The sequence below is a fragment of the Mytilus trossulus genome, chromosome 1 (assembly GCF_036588685.1).
Source record: "Mytilus trossulus isolate FHL-02 chromosome 1, PNRI_Mtr1.1.1.hap1, whole genome shotgun sequence".
NCBI classification, from domain to species: Eukaryota; Metazoa; Mollusca; class Bivalvia; order Mytilida; family Mytilidae; genus Mytilus; species Mytilus trossulus.
The window spans coordinates 10,044,980-10,063,703 of record NC_086373.1 but is presented as its reverse complement, the minus strand read 5'-3'; the positions used below and the strand labels follow the sequence as shown (position 1 = coordinate 10,063,703).

General features: G+C 32.4%; 1 protein-coding gene across 3 annotated transcripts; it reads left to right on the top strand.

The window, feature by feature from the left end:
* Positions 1–6,026: 6,026 nt before the first annotated feature.
* Positions 6,027–17,877, top strand: LOC134706599 (G-protein coupled receptor moody-like). Of its 3 annotated transcripts, none has more exons than XM_063565675.1 (4): positions 6,027–6,233; positions 10,948–11,086; positions 14,829–15,032; positions 16,075–17,877. In XM_063565675.1, exons 1-4 carry the CDS (start codon positions 6,207–6,209, stop codon positions 16,734–16,736), a joined length of 1,032 nt encoding a protein of 343 aa, XP_063421745.1. In that variant the 5' UTR covers positions 6,027–6,206; the 3' UTR covers positions 16,737–17,877. The 3 variants fall into 3 exon arrangements, with proteins under 3 accessions (XP_063421745.1, XP_063421766.1, XP_063421756.1); XM_063565686.1 differs by lacking the exon at positions 6,027–6,233 and adding an exon at positions 10,453–10,549; XM_063565696.1 differs by lacking the exon at positions 14,829–15,032.
* Positions 17,878–18,724: the final 847 nt, after the last annotated feature.

Genomic DNA, 18,724 nt, shown 5'->3' with positions numbered 1-18,724 from the left:
TTGAGTAATTGTTTTACATATATATATAATTGAGAATGGAAATGGGGAATATGTCAAAGAGACAACAACCCGACCATAGAAAAAACAACAGCAGAAGGTCACCAACAGGTCTTCAATTTAGCAAGAAATTCCTGCACACAGAGACGTCCTTCAGCTGGCCCCTAAACAAATATATACTAGTTCAGTGATAATGAACGTCATACTAATTTCAAAATTGTACACAGAAACTGAAATTAAAATAATACAAGACTAAAAAAGGCCAAAGGCTCTTGACTTTGGACAGGCACAACAATGCAGCGGGTTAAACATGTTTATGATATCTCAACCCTCCCCCTTTACCTCTAGCCAATGTAGAAAAGTAAATGCATAACAATATGCACATTTAAAATTCAATTCAAGAGAAGTCTGATGTCAGAATATGTATGTTTATGCATATTTTTTTTGGGTCAGCACTGATAGAAAAGAAAAGAGGTGGGAACATAAAATCAGGACAAACACAATAAAATATGTATACATCCAGAAAAGGAAACATTCCAGCTATTTCAAAACTAAATCTGATGATTTATGCAGCGGATATTTCTATGTGCAAGGTCATCTGATAATGTACACATCAGATATCTAAATGAGTTAGGTCATTGATTTGATATCTGTACCAGTAATTGTAGTAGGTTAGGTCTTGTTTTAAGAACATATATTTAGTCCTCTACCTATGAAGTTGAAGGGGACTATAGATTTGCACTCTGTCTGTCCTTGTCCATTCTATAGTCCGGCATATCAGTTGTCCACCCTTTTTACTTCATGCTTGAATATAATTATTTAATAATTTGTTACAGTCTGAAGATTTTGTGCAGAGTTATAGACACAAAATAATTTACTTAAATAATGTGTTTTATAGTCTTTTTTTGCGTCATGTTTGAAGATACCGATTTTATAATTGGTATATATTTTATCATGAAGAATTACAGATTGAGTTAGAATTTTACTTCGGTCTTTTGATTTTGTACTCTTTTGAGTAATGGCCATTGGACTTTCACTTAAATAGTTTTTTCCACACTTTTTTTGTCATGCTTGAAGATAGTTATTTGATATTTGTTAAATAGTTTACACCATGGCAAGTTATAAATCAAGTTATGAGTTTGTACCATATTAACTAGAGGCTCTGAAAATAATGTGTCACTTACCTCTTTAGCCATGGACATTCTCCACCATTGCAGACTAGATTAGACTTCATCACGAGTCGTTGTTTTTGTTGATCTTGCATAGATGCAATTTTTTTTCTATTCGCATATCTTCTCCATTTTATTTAGTTATTGCCCAAAACACAAAAACAGGGTAACAATATATTCATTTAAGGGAAATCACTCTTTATATTTCCGCAAAAATTAACTTAATTGTACATCTTGTCTTGATCAACATATTTCTTATTGGAAGTATCAATATATTGTAGTTTTGAAGATACTCAAATAAATGCATTTAAACTGGTAAAAATCATCACTTAATAGCGAGTACTCCATTAACAAGTCGACGAACGTATTCATCAAAAACACTAGCAATTGATAAAAATCGTCATTAAGCTGTGGTCAAACATTCACGATTTGTACTGCCGGTCCTTGACAGGACCATTCCCGATTAAAATTTATTAAAAGTCTGATCAAGATCCTAGCTATGAATCGTGGATGGAAATTCAAACTTTAATCACGACAACAATCAGATATTGTTCAGGAAGCGTCGATATTCAACGTTTTCAGCGAATTTATCCCGATAATCCGCTTCTAATCCGAATTGTATCTTTCGCCAGGTAAAATTCGACCGAGTCTGTCACGACTGCGTCCCGATTCTACCGAATGTAATCAGATCAGATAGTGACAAGACAGTGAACCGACGCTGACGGAAGTTATCCGTTCGAAAACAGTCGGCATACTCGGGATGATCAGGTACTGTCGGGACGTAATCCTATCACGGTCCGCTCTATCGTATTAGTTTAAACATATTGTATTGTCTAAATATACAATAGGATTGGATACAAGTTATAACAACTTAAGATAATCCTCTCCATATAAGTACAATATACAAAATTTCAAGATTGCAGCAATTTATATATATTTCAGTACAATATGAAAAATATATACAATTTTATATTATGTTTAAACAGTATAACATTTGGATACGAGTACATTTTAAGATACAGCAATATTAATCAAAGAATCTTTTTGTATGGCGTATATAACTATGTACATTTCTGAAAAGGATTGTGTTTTGTTCAACAGTTATTTCGTCTGTTCCAAATAAAATATGTTCTAGGGATATATCAGCTAAGTGTTGAATGCTTTTAAAGAGCTGATTTCTAAAGTTTATGTAGAGTGGACATTCTAAGAAAAAATGAATTGAATCTTATAACGGACACCCACATTCACAACTTGGGTCATTTACTAAATTAACTCTGTATAAATCAGCTTTTAAAGGACTACATCTGTGTCGTAATTTTGTATGTAGTATATTTTCCATCCTGTTTCCAATGAAATAATATTTAGGTACAAAAAATGAAATATCATTTCTCCGGATGGTGTTTTTGAAATTTGAAGATGATAATTTGTATGGATCTTATATCTAATGGTAATAAATTTCATGCTCGAATTGAAGAAGGGAAATATGTCCAATCTACATCTCGGTACTCTATAGTGAGAACGGTTTCTAGTATTATAATTATTATCATCTGTATAATTCGAGATACAATCCATAAGATATTCTGGAACATTATTGCTGTGTATTTTATGAAATGAACATAATTTGCGTCTATTTCTTCTAGAACTCAAAGTTTCCCATCCAGTTTCAAAAAGGAGGGATTCTATACTTGCAAATTGCGGAAGCCCAGTTATAATTCTGGCTGCCTCAAACTGCAAGCGCTCAATTTTTTCAGAATCTCAACACAACATCCATCCCATAGCTCGCATGCATATTTTAAAAGTGGAAGTATGTATGCAAGATATATCTTATTAAGATTGTTTCTGTTGAGAATATATTTCAATTTTCTCAGAACAAAAATTTGTTTAGTGGCACTACAGCAAGTGTTATCTGTATGTACTGACCACTTGCAATTATTAGAAACAGTAACACCAAATGTTTATGGTCATCAACCTTTTTAATCAATTCTCCATTAAATTTCAAATAAATAGGCTGTGAATACTTACGGTAAAAACCATATATTCTGTTTTCTGAGGATTAAAATCTACAAGCCATTGTTTTGACCAATCATTTAATGTTTGTAGAACCTCATTTAATCTCCTTTCTATATCTAAAGCATTATTCGAAGAATACATGAGTGAACTATCATCGGCAAAAAGTCTTAACTAAACATTGAATTTCATCTGCTATATCATTTATAAACATCAGAAATAATAAAGGCCCAAGCACTGAGCCTTGGGGCACACCTGCTTTTAATGTTCCAAATGCAGATTCAGAATTTTTTAGAAGTTCTTTCTGTCTCCTATTATTTTCAATCCAACCCAATAAGTTGCCTTTTATGCCATAAGTTTTGATTTTTTCTAATAGACCTTTATGCCAAAGTCGGTCAAAAGCATTCGATATATCACAAAAAATCATACACATAATTTCTTTATCTTCCATAGCTAAACAAATTCTGTGATAAATCTCAATCATTTGATGAAATGTTGAATGACCAGGAACGAAACCTGACTGGAATTTATACAATAGCTTGAGTTCAAAAATGAAATTAAAAATATGTTTATAAACTATTCTTTCAAAAACTTTACCCACACAACGTAACAATGCAATAGGACGATAGTTTGAAACCATCGATTTATCCCCTTTTTAAAAAAAAGCTAAAACATTACCATCTTTCCAGCAACTTGGAAATTTGGAAGTTCTCATTGAACAATTAAATATAAATGATAAAGGTACACACACACTATTAGCAGTATATCTCAGGATTTGATGACTAATACAATCTTCACCGGATGCTTTACCAATTTCCAAAGATTTGAGTATGTCCTTAATCTCATCCTCCGTTATTTCATCAATATCTAAGCTATGTTGGGTACGAAGTGGTAAATCTTATCGTATTGCAAACGGCTTTGTCTGGTCTCAGTCGTATTGTATTCTGTATAATTGTCGGGACTCTGACGTGGGTATCATTGTTGAATTTAGAATTAATAACGAAACTGTTTCGGAACGGTTTCGGCAAAAAAGGTTCGCAATCGACAAGACTTGGATGCAATCTGCACTCAATCGGCAGAAAAACAGCAATGAAAAATTTCTCCAGATCATACCCGTTACACAGGACACCATCCCGAATACACAGAACTTTGTTAGGAATTCGATCCGATACAGCAGAATCTGTCACGACATAGACACGATTGTAATCCGACTAGACAAAATCGGCTGAGTTTACCCGAATGTTACGAGACGCACCTAACTATCGGGGTGCTTTGCCGAACTATTCGGACCCTTCCCGACCAGTAGGAATCTGTTACGAACTAAAACGACTGCGTCCAGACAATAATAGGACAGTCCAGATAATTGAGGATACTTATCCGACTTTTTCACTTTTCGTGTCGTATCGCGGTCCGATCTCAAACGGGAGCAATAATCGGCAATGTGTGAACCCCGCATTAAAGAGCAAGAGCTGAAATGAGTCGTCTAATGATTTCAGGACAGTTTTTGTCCAATTAAAATCTATATCCCTCTATTCCCCCTTTAGATTGGAGTTCAGTGTTTTTGTAAACATTTTTAAAGGTGATGATTCCAAATTATCCATCGCAAATATTACATTTCTGTGTAGTACCATTTCGTCAGGTTCTGTATATTTAGTATAAATCTCAAAATTGAAAGATTGATATGAATCCCTAATCATATAAGTTGGTTTTGTAGTTTAGACGAAACGTTCACCAGCAGTGGCATCGACCCAGTGGTGTAAATAGTTATCATCAAAGGTACCAGGATTATAATTTAAAACGCCAGACGCGCGTTCAAATTGCGAGAAATCACTCTAAATCCGGATAAATGGATTTACATATGGATTTATAATAATAAAAAAACCCGATCACACCTTATATTTGTGTAATGCAATGGATTTTCTAATACTGGATCCGCGATTCGTTTCAAGTTGATTAGGCCTTTATGTGTAATACCACCATGGATTTTATCCTAATAGTTTTTGTTAAAGCACTTCTTTTCAAAAAGTTGTGTAGAATTTATCTTTGTTTCAACTAAAGACATACTTAGAATGAGTTAAGCTTTATCCTGTCCAGTACTATAGACAAAACCCAGATAACATTTCATTGCATACATCATACAGCAGAAAATAACGATGAATGGAAATTACCCATTACATTTCCCAACTCATTTGGTATTCAAGTCGATTATCCAAGGTTATGTCAAAGATCATATCGTCATTTTCTAAAAAAGAAAGTTCTTTCTTAGATGATCTTAGATATATAGACCTTGTTCAAAAATAGCCTTTATTACTTTGGCTATTCCATTTGGCTCTTTTTGTAATTAGCTTAGGATATACAGATATTTGGGCATCCGGCTTCACTGAAGAGACTGAATGATTCTCGAAATGCGCATCTGGTGCAGAAAAAATGATACCGTTTATGTTATTATTAACTTTTCAAATAATACATCATGATAGTCCTAATATGAGATGAGTTTTAGCTTTTGATTTTACAATTTTATAAAAGACTTTCTGTTTAAATTTCCCTTGGAGTTCGTTTTTTTGTTATTAGCTTTTTTTCTTAAACTTTGTTAAACAGAGTTTATAGCCACCCAGCTTTTAAGAAAAAGTCTATCGAAAACAATATAATTCAACCTATTGAAAAGTCGTACATCTACAATATAAACATTTCCAACTCTCGTAGTATCAAGACCATCGTTAATGGATCATACCGATACATTATAAACTTGTACGGGTTGTGTAATCAATGTAAGACGGTAATTGACGTCATTATGAATTATACATTTCACTTCTAGATACAGTGCTGTATTGTTCCTTTACTCTCCAAAGCAATACACATTTAAAGAAATGTTGATGGAAGAAGGACTATATTTATAAAAATCAACATTTCACTCTTAACTGAACTTTAAATATATAAATTCTTATGATAAATGTAAAGTGTTTTAGTTCAGTTTTAAGAAGCACGTGTCATCACTGAGTATATCACTGGATCTTTTAATTAAAAAAAATACATATGCATGTATATTCAAGCAAAAATAAGGTATGTGATCTTATTCAATTAAGTTAGAGATGTGAAGATTTAAGTTGCTTGATTATTTTGATATAGTAAACTGCATTCTTTATGCTTTTTCTGTGTTAGCGGTTCACCAAAGGTTTATACAATTCATTACACTATTTAAGTATCTAAAATTTATCATTATGGTGTATCAAAATTGGAATTATTAATGATATTTGTACTATTCAGTTTCCAAAATAAAACATTGTTATATTGAGTAGCTAAAAAAATTAATTGATATTGTAGTACTAAGTTACCAAATTGTGATACTAGTATTGTATTTTAAAAAAATCCAACATAAATCATCAACATGGTAACCAAATTGTTACATTGTAATACTAATCAAGTAAGCAACATAGGAAATAGTTCTGAAAGTAGTCAAGAAATTTAAGGAACTAACCGAATAATGTCTTCACCTGTTTCCGTCCGATTTAATGCACGAAACCATATGTAAATATTTATCAACTAGGCAAAAATGTGAAGTTCAATATCTTCATTTCTACTTATATAGCAAGTGACGCTTAGTATCTCTGTAGACGAAATAAATCTCGCCGCTTTAAGAGTTCCTGCGATTCCGCCAATTTTATTTTTGTTTTCTTGATATTTGTACTATTCAGTTTCCAAATAAAACATTATTATATCGAGTAGCTAAAAGAATTAATTGATATTGTAGTAATAAGTTACCAAAATATGATACTAGTATTGTATTTAAAAAAAATAACAAACATACATCATCAACATGGTAACCAAATAGTTACACTGTAATACTAACCAAGTTAGCAACATAGGAAATAGTTCTGAAGGTAGTCAAGAAATTAAACGAACTAACTGAATAATTTCTTGACCTGTTTCCGTCCGATTTAATGCACGAATCCATTTGTAAATATTCATCAACTAGGCAAAAATCATTTAATGTGAAGTTCAATATCTTCATTTCTACTTATATAGCAAGTGACGCTTATAGTTACTCTGTAGACGAAATGAATTCCGCCGCTTTAAGAGTTCCTGCGATTCCGCCATTTTTTTTAAATTTTTTTTCTTGATTCTTCTATTCTTAATTGATTCGCAATATTTGAACATCGATACACTACTTTCAACTTAATTTAAATTATAAATCTGAGATGGACTAATCCACAAAAATACTCAACCAGGAGCTCTTCTTGACCATGCATAACATATTTGCCACTGGCAGTGAGGCAACCAACAATCAATTAATTAAAGGTAATAAGCAGACGTGACTAGCGTACATTTTACGTATAATGATATTGTATTGTATCGTACACTTCATTACAAATTCCCACTGCTTTACATCCGTCATCAACGTATAACTTTTACATAACGATCTGTATAAACTTTAAGATAATGTTTATAATCATGTTGTGAACTGAATTATTTTTCAAAAGTACAATTAATCCTTTTTGCCGATAAAGAAGAGTTCAAGTTATCCGAGAAAATTTGTTGAAATGTCAGAAACACATTATGTGATTAATCTTAAGTATTTGATAGTTCATAACTTTATTTTTTTCTTTAGCACTTTTAATTTTGTTATACGATTTATTCAGCAGTATGGATTAAGTTTATACATTCGTAAACTAAGCATTATATCCATATTCATTCGTTTAATTTGACCCCAAACACCGATGTGCTTGCAGTTTTATTGTTAACTGCCGTTTAGTATTACCATCGAGTCAAGAAATCAAATACAAATACTGTCTTACTTAACATAATTGGTCTCTTTTTTAAGTTTTCAACTTTATCTATCGTTTTACGATTTGATTCGCTCAATACAATTTTATATCACAAATAAAAGAGAGACGGAAAATATCAAAGGCTTATTCAAATTCATAAATAGAAGGCAACTGTCAATGCCATGCGGAAAAACCCCAACTAAGTCAAAAAAAGTTTTCAAATTACATAAATTGATTAAAAAGAGAGTCAAATCCAGGTACCAAATATGACGTAGCCATTCTACATTAATCTGTAAAGACCCAAAATTTTGTAAGACACTTGTTCTACCTCCATGACAAGTATATTGTTGTTCCCGCAAATAAAGCCCCAAACAACATAGTTTTTGTTTGTAAATCTCATTACAGAAAGTGATAAACTGACTGATTAATGAACTATGTATTGACAGTTCACTTGGAAACTCAACATATATCCTCACGACACTTAGCAAAGAGAAAATCCTGCATAATCATTGGTCTGTTCTGATTTCCTTTGGAATTTCAACCAAAGATAAAGAACTGAACCTTCCATCACTGTATTAGATACTTAAACTACATACGTGTCCTTACAAACAACGGTATATTGCTGGATATGCCAAGTGCTCCACGCAACCTCTTTCTAAATTACAAACATCAATTTCATCAACAACCAAATGTAGACTTCAAAGTTATTGTGACACTACTTATTCTAGAGGTGGCGTTAATCAGATGTGGATCTTAACAATTCAAAATTTTGCGATTTGTTGAACGCATCAGTTAAAATCCCTTCGTAAGTTTTACGGACGCCATCACGAATTGGTTGACCGTTACGGAATATCCGTTTCACAGATGATTTCGGATATGTTCCTTATGTCTTTCAGGTTCACTTTTGACCGTTATGAGCAACACGACGGGTGCCACATGTGGATCAGGAGTAAAGTACCCCTCCCAAGCACCGAGATCACCCCTAGGTTTTGGTGGAGTTCGTGTTGCTTATTCTTTAGTATTCTATGTTGTGTCTTGTGTACTATTGTTTTTCAGTTTGTTTTAGATCTATAAGTTTGAATGTCCCTCCAGTACTTTTCGCCCCTCTTTGAAGAGTAAGCATATACCAGCAATGCTGATTCGATCTCAGTAAAAATGTCACACTCGATAATAGGAAACAATATCATAGGATGTCATGCCTTATTTGTGTCATGAATGAATTCCATATTACCGTCAAGTCCATTCTAAAAAATTATAAGATGATCCGATAAAAGTAATGTAAACTTATAATTATATTATCTAAAAAATTGCTTGAAAATTCTCAAATAATGTTGATGTTCAAGTGTACTACATAAAATGTTTATTTCAATATTTTGAAATATGTTATTGAATGTATGTCTTATCTGTCCTTTTAAGAATTTCTGGTTAGTACTTTAAAAGCTGGATATTTTTTGAAATTTTTCTTTTGTACAAAACTGATCTTATTTTCAAATTTGATGTCTTCACATATTTTATATATCTGATGTACAGTAGTTGTCGTTTGTTTATGTAATTTATACGTGTTTCTCGTTTCTCGTTTTTGTTTTTTATATATATATATATATATATTAGACCGTTAGTTTTCCCGTTTGAATGGTTTTACACTAGTAATTTTGGGGCCCTTTATAGCTTGTTGTTCGGTGTGAGCCAAGGCTCCGTGTAGAAGGCCGTACATTGACCTATAATGGTTTACTTTATTTTAAATTGTTATTTGGATGGAGAGTTGTCTCATTGGCACTCACACCACATCTTCCTATATCTATATATAGTCTTATCTAATGATATAATTATATTGACATGATTCATTTGGCATCGTGCTATTATTGAAGAAGGATATCTGTTATCCGAAATATATAATATTTGTTCATTTTATAGTTATTTTATGGTGATGTTGTACCTGTGTTGACTTGTTATATATTATATTTTGTAGTGTACAGAATCATATTACATGATCCATCGCCCTGTAAGATTAATCGTTGACTATTTATTCAGTCATTTTATATATATATATATATATATCTGCAGTGCAGGCGATTTGGTGTCACGATATCACAGTAGCATGGGTTCGAATCCCGGCGAGGGAAGAACCAAAAATTTGCGAAAGCAAATTTACAGATCTAACATTGTTGGGTTGATGTTTAGACGAGGTATATATATATATATATATATATATATCCCCAAACAATTCAGTTATCACACATGTTGTAAAAATCATTAATACCAACTTACAAAATATGAACATACATAGACATCACGTGATTAAAAGTTAGCCGGAACATACACGTAGTTAATGAAACATAAACAGAAAAGTTAGAAAATTGTGATTTGTATAAAACTGACAATCAATCAACCCGTCATAAAGTTGTTTTTTCTTCATATAGATACCATATATAGCAGTCTATACACGTCATACCGTAAAACAACAACTATTTCTTGTCACTTGATTGAATGTCAAGAAATCCCCAAGACCATTGTATAAACGAGTCACAACACCAATGAATACCCGAGACGTTTTGCACGTTTCAATTCAAACTGGAGGCATAGGGATACAATAGTTTTCTGATGGATTGGCCGGTAAATGTTACGTTTAACTTATCTATATTGAACAAAAAACTGACGTTAATCTCTTTATAACTGTTATTCAAGCGGTATAATGACGTTAATTTACAGTTCTAGACATGTAGTAAAACAGAAACTCTTTAGCTAAGAGGAAATGACGAAGAGACAAACACTACATTCAACTAAATATTAAGCAACACGATAACCTACCAAAAGCTGTTATAGACTCAAATGCTCTAGCAGGTTGTGGCATATATCTTAGATCATAAAACGCAATATGAATAGTTAAGTTATATATATGATATTCAACTGAGTTAGAATTTAAAGAGTCATGCCGTTTTTCCAATCATAACCAATTTTACATGTTTCTATGTTGGTTTAGTTTACTGATGAAAGATAAACTTTACCTTTAGATGAACGAGACAGTAAACAACGAGTCAGATGGCGGCCAGATTGGCGTACAAACAGCTGAAATCTTGTTGAGTCGTGGGGATCAATGGGTATACCTTGCAATTGGTCTAGTCACACTTGTCATCGCAACTGGTTGTGCAGGTATGTGAACTTTGTCATTTGTTGTAGAGCAAAAACTTACTTCTTTTCTTAGAAATTAGCATTTAGATTTTTGTAGCAACTACTAGTAATCAGATACTGTCATCTAAGTGAGAGGGTTAGCGCTATAAAACCAGGTTTAATCCACCATTTTCTGTATTTGAAAATGCATGTACCAAGTCAGGAATATGGCAGTTCTTGCCCATTTTTTTTATGTGTTTTGTTATTTTATTTTGCCATGTAATAAATAAATCTCAAAAGCAACACGAAGGCGAAAATATTCAAAATAAACATTTCCCTTGCGCATAGACCTTCTTCCTTATCAGGGTTTGCCTCTACTTTTTTCAATTCAGTTTTCTGAGATCTTTGATGTTTAAATTAGCTTTTGAACCTTGGAATATTTTCGTTCATCACCGAAGATATATTGATTGTTTAAATGTGCATCTGGTGTAAACATACCGTTAATTTTATTATGTAGAATTTTACAATTAAATAAGGATACTTTGCTTCTCTCCTTCCTGTGCAACAAAGATCACCTTCAATTTTTTGTGGGGTTCTTGTTTTCAATCTTTAGTTTTTGTCGAGCCTGCGACTTTAGTGATCCGGCTACAGCTACGGCGGTGGCTCTAGCTAACGTCTTAAAAGATTTATATTTCAGAAGGTGGAAGACCTTAAAATGCTTCATACTTTGTATATAGTATACGCCTTATGGTACAAAGTTGTCGTCTGTCATTTGTTAGTTGTCCTTGACCTCATTTTCATGGTTCAGTGTCTACTTGAAAAAAAAGGCTTTTGTAATGTTAATTTCCTTCTTGTTATGAGATAAATGATAGCAATATTCAGTATGTGCCTAGTTGGTAAGGTCATTATACCCGTCAGTTGACCTCGACCTCATTTCATGGATCAGTGAAACAGGTTAAGTTTTGGTGGTCAAGTCCGTATCTTAGATATTATCAGCAATAAGTCTTCTATCTTAGGTGAATGGAATGATTGTAAGGTGAACATGTCTAACTGAAAGGTGTCATCTGCATCAGACCTTGACCTCATTTTCATGGTTCTGTGGTAAATTAAAATGTTTGGTACTTTTTTTCTAATACTATATGTAATAGGTCAACTATATTTAGTGTATGAAAATATTTTATGATATACATGTCAGTCTCGCAGGTTTTATTTGACCATGACCTTATTTCATGTGAGTTTTGGTGTTTTATTTTTTGAATAATAAGTAATTGGTCAACTTTATTTGTGGAATAGGATATACCTGTCTGTATTATCTGACCTTGACCTCTTTTTCATGGTTCATTCATCAATGTTAAGCTTATGTTTTCATGGTTAAATTTGTTTCCAAGTTACGATCAGCAATAAGACAACGATATTAAATGCATAGTTAGATAGTAAGGTATACATGTCTGTATGTCATGGTTCATCTGACCTTGACTAAATGTTCATGTTACACATTGGTTAATGTTAATGTTTCTTGGTGAAGTCTATGTCTTAGAAACTATAAGCAATAGGTCAACATTAATTAGTGTATTGAATACTTGAAAGGTGTACATGTATTTATCGTTTAGTTTATCTTTGACTTAATTTTTTTGGATCATGTTAAGTTTATTTGATACCTGAAGAAAAGCTTTATATAGAGGACTACCAACGTGAAATCAATGGTTAGTAAAGAAGCGAGTCATTTCAGTGTGCGCACTCTTGTTTATGTTGACTGTGTCTTGTGTACTATTATTTGTCTGTTTGTCTTTTTCTTATTTAGCCATGGTTTTGTCAGTTTATTTTCTATCTAGGAGTTGTATGTCCCTCTGGTATCTTTAGCAGGAAACGATTAATTTAGAATAAAAGTGATGTAATTATGTGGTAGTTGAGAATAAATAGGAAAGAAATTATACTAACTCTTAAGAAAAGCTTTTTGGTTATCACGCCTTAAATGGGGTAATTGCATTGTATATATCTTTGAAAATGGCCTAGTTCTATATCTGGATATGACTTGTCTCAATTGTCCAAGGATAAACTGCTATGTTTCCTTGTATAAAATTTCATATGACCTTATCTTGCCACAATCAATTAAGTTAAATAAAAACATATCCTATTTTTTTTTTAATTAACATTTACAAATACAATCATTCTTGTCTCATATTAAATATCCATTCTTTGTCGGTTTCAAATAGATAATTTATTTTTCAATCTTGTAGTGCTAATGTTTTTTTGTATCTTTCAATTTGTAGTTGGTCTAGGGTTTGAATGAGAATGAGTTTGTCATTAGTTATATTAACAGGCTTAATGGCAATATGTTAAATTCCCCCAAATTATCTCAAGGTAAATCGAGTCAATAAAACGAAATGCTAACTTTTACTTTATTGTATACACTAAGTATATGATGTAGTTTTACAAGTTGGCATACTACATAGCTTTACACAATTCTAGGTTCTTTGAAATGGGGTTTCTGTGGAGGACTCAAGACAAAAAGATTGGCATACTTGTATATTCAAAAAATGCTGTGTTAACAATCAGACATATGTGATTTCAATAAGCTCCACCATGACATAGTGGGCAGCAGAATTAGTTGTTATATTGACATTTGTTTGGATTGTATATTTATAGGAATGGACAAGGGATATGATGAACAAAAATACATGACATAATATCCATATACTTACAAAACTCAAAGCAAAAGAATAATTCATTTTGTGCTGACATTTTAATGATATTAACACTATAACAATTGCCAATAATTGATTCAATGCATTATAGAACATATCAATATCTCCCGTAGCAGTTGACATAGTAAACTTAATAGTTTTATCGCGTGTTGAAATATTGTCTAATGTAGTTTCATGCAAGATGTTATCGTTTTAAGTTGGATCAAAATTTAATGTGTTTGACAAATCATAATACTTGAGTTCAATTTTATAATGCATAAATTATATTGTTCCTATCAAGATAAGACAACATAGAGATTTGTCAGACTAATTGTACATTTTAAATAAAACGTCTGCAGATTCCTATTAATATTCGAATGATTTATCTATAGCGTCAATAGGTTCAGATTAGTGTAATTTAGTCGCCCATAATGTATAAAACGATTATATTTTGAAAGTTGTATAGCATGTATCTCATCGATCTGCCATTGATACCTAGGACAAAAACGAGTTTAATTCACTTAAACAGTCGCTTCTCGTACGGAACTCAAACGATTTTAGAAAAATCTACCTTTCTTCTAAACGATGACACAAACGGTATTATAATAATGTTGGTCAGGTATAGTAAATATCAAAATAAGATTCTTTTCTTTTCGATTTGTTAATATGTGTATTTTCTTAGTAATAAAAACATACAATTCTATAGTAGATGGATACAATAAATGAGACGCATAGTCTATGGATTGTTTTACTTCACAATCAAACTACATAAAAGAGGAGCGACATATACCAGAGGGACCGTCAAACTCATAGATCGAAAAATTAAACTGACAACACCATGGCTAAAAGTGAAAAAGCCGAACAGACAAATAATAGTACACATGACATAGAAAACTAAAGGTTAAGCAACACCAAAAACTTAGGGTGATCTCAGTTGCTCCGGAAGGGTAAGCAGATTATGTTCCACATGTGGCACCCGTCGTGGTAATTGCTACATAAAATGTGGTTGTGTCAAATTCGGGTGTCTTCTCATAAAACTTTCATCTTTTAAACGTTGTTAGTCCTGTAAAAATTTCCAGATTTTGATGTTTTCATTTCAGGAAATGTAATGGTTTTGTTAGCAATTAGAAAAGTAAAGAAACTGCAAACAGTGTCAAATATCTTTGTGATGAACCTGTCGGTCTGCGATTTGCTTAGTGTTGTATGCGTACTACCCTTCAATATATATACATATATAGCTGATGGATGGTTTATAGAAACGTATTTATGTAAATTTATAGGATTTCTAGGGTACACATTAACTGGTTAGTTGTATTAATCTCAAATATCACACCTCAAGAAAAAACAAAACAAAAAAATCAACGAAATAACCAACAACAAATCAAATATCAAAAGCGACAACCAATAAAACCACAGAAAACAGACAAGACGTTGAACGGTTTTTTAATATTTATAATGGCAAAAATAATTTCTTAACTAAAATAAAAAAATCTCAAAAAAGTAACTATTTGTTATCACACAGCTATGATAGAGAAAACATTTTGATATATGTTTTTCTTAAATATAATCTAACGTACAGTTATTTCCACCATGTCAAAAATCAAATGATTTCCAGATTTCTGACGCAGTATTCATAATCTTTATATAAACCAGTATGAAAAAAGTATTAGTCGATCTATTTTCTTTAAAATATAAATGCAAATTTCTATATAGCTTATGTCATCATTTTATATTTGATTTGGCTATCTAACTGTTTTCATTCGAGCTTCGCTGATGAGTTTGATGTTAACGTGATGCAATTCTGGCGTACAAAATTAATGTGTCTTAATGTGTTTTTCGACTAATTTGATTAACAGAACAGTAGATTAAGAATTTAATTTATCTTTGGTGTAAACTATAATTTTATTCTATGTAGACAGTATTTCCCTAAGTGTTTTTCTTTCTTAATGTCAGTGATGTACAGATGTCAAATTTTTTGGTTCAATATATTTTAATAGAATGTTATGGGTTTTTTCTTATTGGAATGTTTTCTTCTTTACATAATCTATATTAACGGCGTTATTTTTTACTTGAGATCCATTTCTACAAACATTTATCCTGGAAGTATTTCATGTAATGGGTTCATATATCATAATTATTGAAAATACAGTAATGCCATGACTAATGGGTCATTTTGTATTGTTAGATGACGTAGTTTCGCACTTCATAGTAAGCTGTTATAAAAACAAAGTAGATGCTGCATTATTGAAATGGATTAAGAATTTAGACGATCTGTAATTATTGAAGACAATTGAGATAAAAAAAAAATGGTTGTACTAATAAATTACTTATTCATCTATATTTTAGGAACGACAATTATAACTATAACCTTGATAGCATACAATCGATGCAAGCTTGTACTGGATCCAGGTTGCTATAAGACATTGTACACAAACAGGAACATTACTATAATGTTAGCTATTGCTTGGTTTGTACCAGTCCTATGTTTAGTTCCAGCGCTGACAGGCGTTTGGGGGAATTTTGGTTATGTTGCAATGATGGTATCATGTAATTTATTACTGGACCACAAGAATCAGCTTTTTAAAATATTTCTTATGATTGTCAGAGCGGTGATTCCATGCGTACTTATTGTCTATTACTATGTGAGAATATATCATACCACGTTGAGAAGTCATCACCGTTTAAAACAGAAGAGTCGACAGCTTTCGTCGCTTGGTATTCATAACCAGCGATTAGAAATGCGCATGACAAGAATGATGTTGATAATATTTATAGTGTTTGCTCTTTCCTATTTTCCATGTACAATTACTGGTATTGTGGACTGGAATACAGTTTTATCGAAGCAGTTTCACATGTTTTGCCAGTTATCTGTATGCATAGGAAGCGCTATAAACCCTCTCATATATGGATTGATGAATTTGCAGTTTAGAAATGCATATATCCGAATATGTTGTTGGAAGAAACTACCAGAAACGGAACTGAAATCAAAGACACTGAACCGCATATGATCTAAGATAGTTTCATCCGGAGACGAACAGCCAAAACATATCTGTATACCTCTGATAGATCAACTTCAAAATTTGAAATGAAAAACCGGGTAATGCATGTAGTTATTGTGAAATATTTAAAGTATATCGAACAATAAATAACTTGATATATCCGTTGTAGAAGTCAGCAGATATAAAGACTAATTTTTTTTCGTTTTCTATATTATTTTACATGAATTGAAAACAGATTTGCAGTTATCATCAACATATAATGCATTTGATCACTGCAGGGTGATGATTGTTTTACCTTTATAATGTGAAATTTGAACTGCATAAAGCAATTATGATTATTATCTTGAGAATGGTTATAAGGAATGAGTCAAGAGACAACAACCCGACCATAGAGCTGAAACCAGCAGAAAGCCACCAATGGGTATTCATTACACAGCGATAAATCCCGCACCCGGAATCCGGCTTCAACTGGAACCTAAACAAAAATGTGCACTAGTTCAATGAAAATGGACGTCAAACTAAACGTCAAAACATATGCATGATCTAAAGTTAAAAAATATATACAAGTCTAACAAAGAACAGAGGCTTCAGACTTGGGAAAGTACTTGATACCTCTAGCTAAAGTAAAATAAACAATCACACAGCAATAATATAAACGGTATCAGTTTTCTGCACCAGATGCGCATTTCATCAATTAATGCCTCTTCATTGATTTGCGAGGTCTGAATTATTTGAAAATCCAAAATTTGTTAACAATACGAAGAGCTATAAACTTAAAAGGAAAAACGATTATAGCCAAAGCCATGGCTTTGCATGCGGGAGATATACTTTCCTTATATTTGAATAATTTGACTAACACAAAACCAATACGCACAATCAAACTCAGTTTAAAAGAAGTCCGATGTCAGAATAGGTAACAAAAGAAATTAAGCAAAAAGACAATGATACATAAATTAATAAACTATTATCAGCCACTGACATGCCATCTCCAGACTTCAATTAAATTGATTGAAAGGTTATGTCTTTATCATGTGAAAACCAAGCTCAATCCCTGCCGATAGCGGTTTAGTACCATGTATGCAAACAAATTGGATTTAAAATAAATGTGTAAATTACCGATTCAAGGACCATATGAGCAAATGTAATTGCAACTGAACCTATTTTTAGAATCGATATATTCATTCACTTTTTACAAATATGAACTTTCCAATTATCTTGAAAATATCTCAAGATTTTGTAACTTGCATATCGGAGTACACATTATTTAAACTTTGCTCCACATAGGCATGAGTGTGATATAAAGAATGTTCAATGGGTATATATCTCCCAATTGATACGATATTCCCGTGCTTGCATTTCCTATCATGATTTTCTTGATAGAGGGTTACTGCTCACAAGGAAGCTATTAAATCAAGAGTTCCAAATGGTGAAGTTGAAATCATCCCTTCGTAAATTTTACGGACGCCATCACGAGTTGGTTGACCGTTATGGAATAACCGTTTCACAAATGATATCGGATATGTTCCTTACGTCGTAACTACAATCCCCTTCCCTTTCATGAATTTGACCTACCGAATTAGACTATTTACCGGATTTGTAATCACATAAGCAACACGACGGGTGCCGCATGTGGAGCAGGATCTGCTTACCCTTCCGGAGCACCTGAGATCACCCCTAGTTTTTGGTGGGGTTCGTGTTTTTTATTCTTTAGTTTTCTATGTTGTGTCATGTGTACTATTGTTTTTCTGTTTGTCTTTTTCATTTTTAGCCATGGCGTTGTCAGTTTGTTTTAGATTTACGAGTTTGACTGTCCCTTTGGTGTCTTTCGTCCCTCTTTTTTCAACTCACTGCACTATGATTGTGTTGCTCTCAATGTAGATATGAGACATGGTAATAACTATCAGGCCAGGGAAGATATGGTTTTGTAATATTTAGCGCATTCAAAACAGGAATCAAACAATAAGTTAACCCACAAAAACGATTTCTTTTTCTACAAA

Coding starts and splice junctions, on each gene's coding strand:
- LOC134706599 (XM_063565675.1), top strand. CDS start 6,207: ATGCATGTATATTCAAGCAAAAATAAG. Junction 6,234..10,947: donor TATATTCAAGCAAAAATAAG/GTATGTGATCTT, acceptor CTTTACCTTTAG/ATGAACGAGACAGTAAACAA. Junction 11,087..14,828: donor CATCGCAACTGGTTGTGCAG/GTATGTGAACTT, acceptor TTTTCATTTCAG/GAAATGTAATGGTTTTGTTA.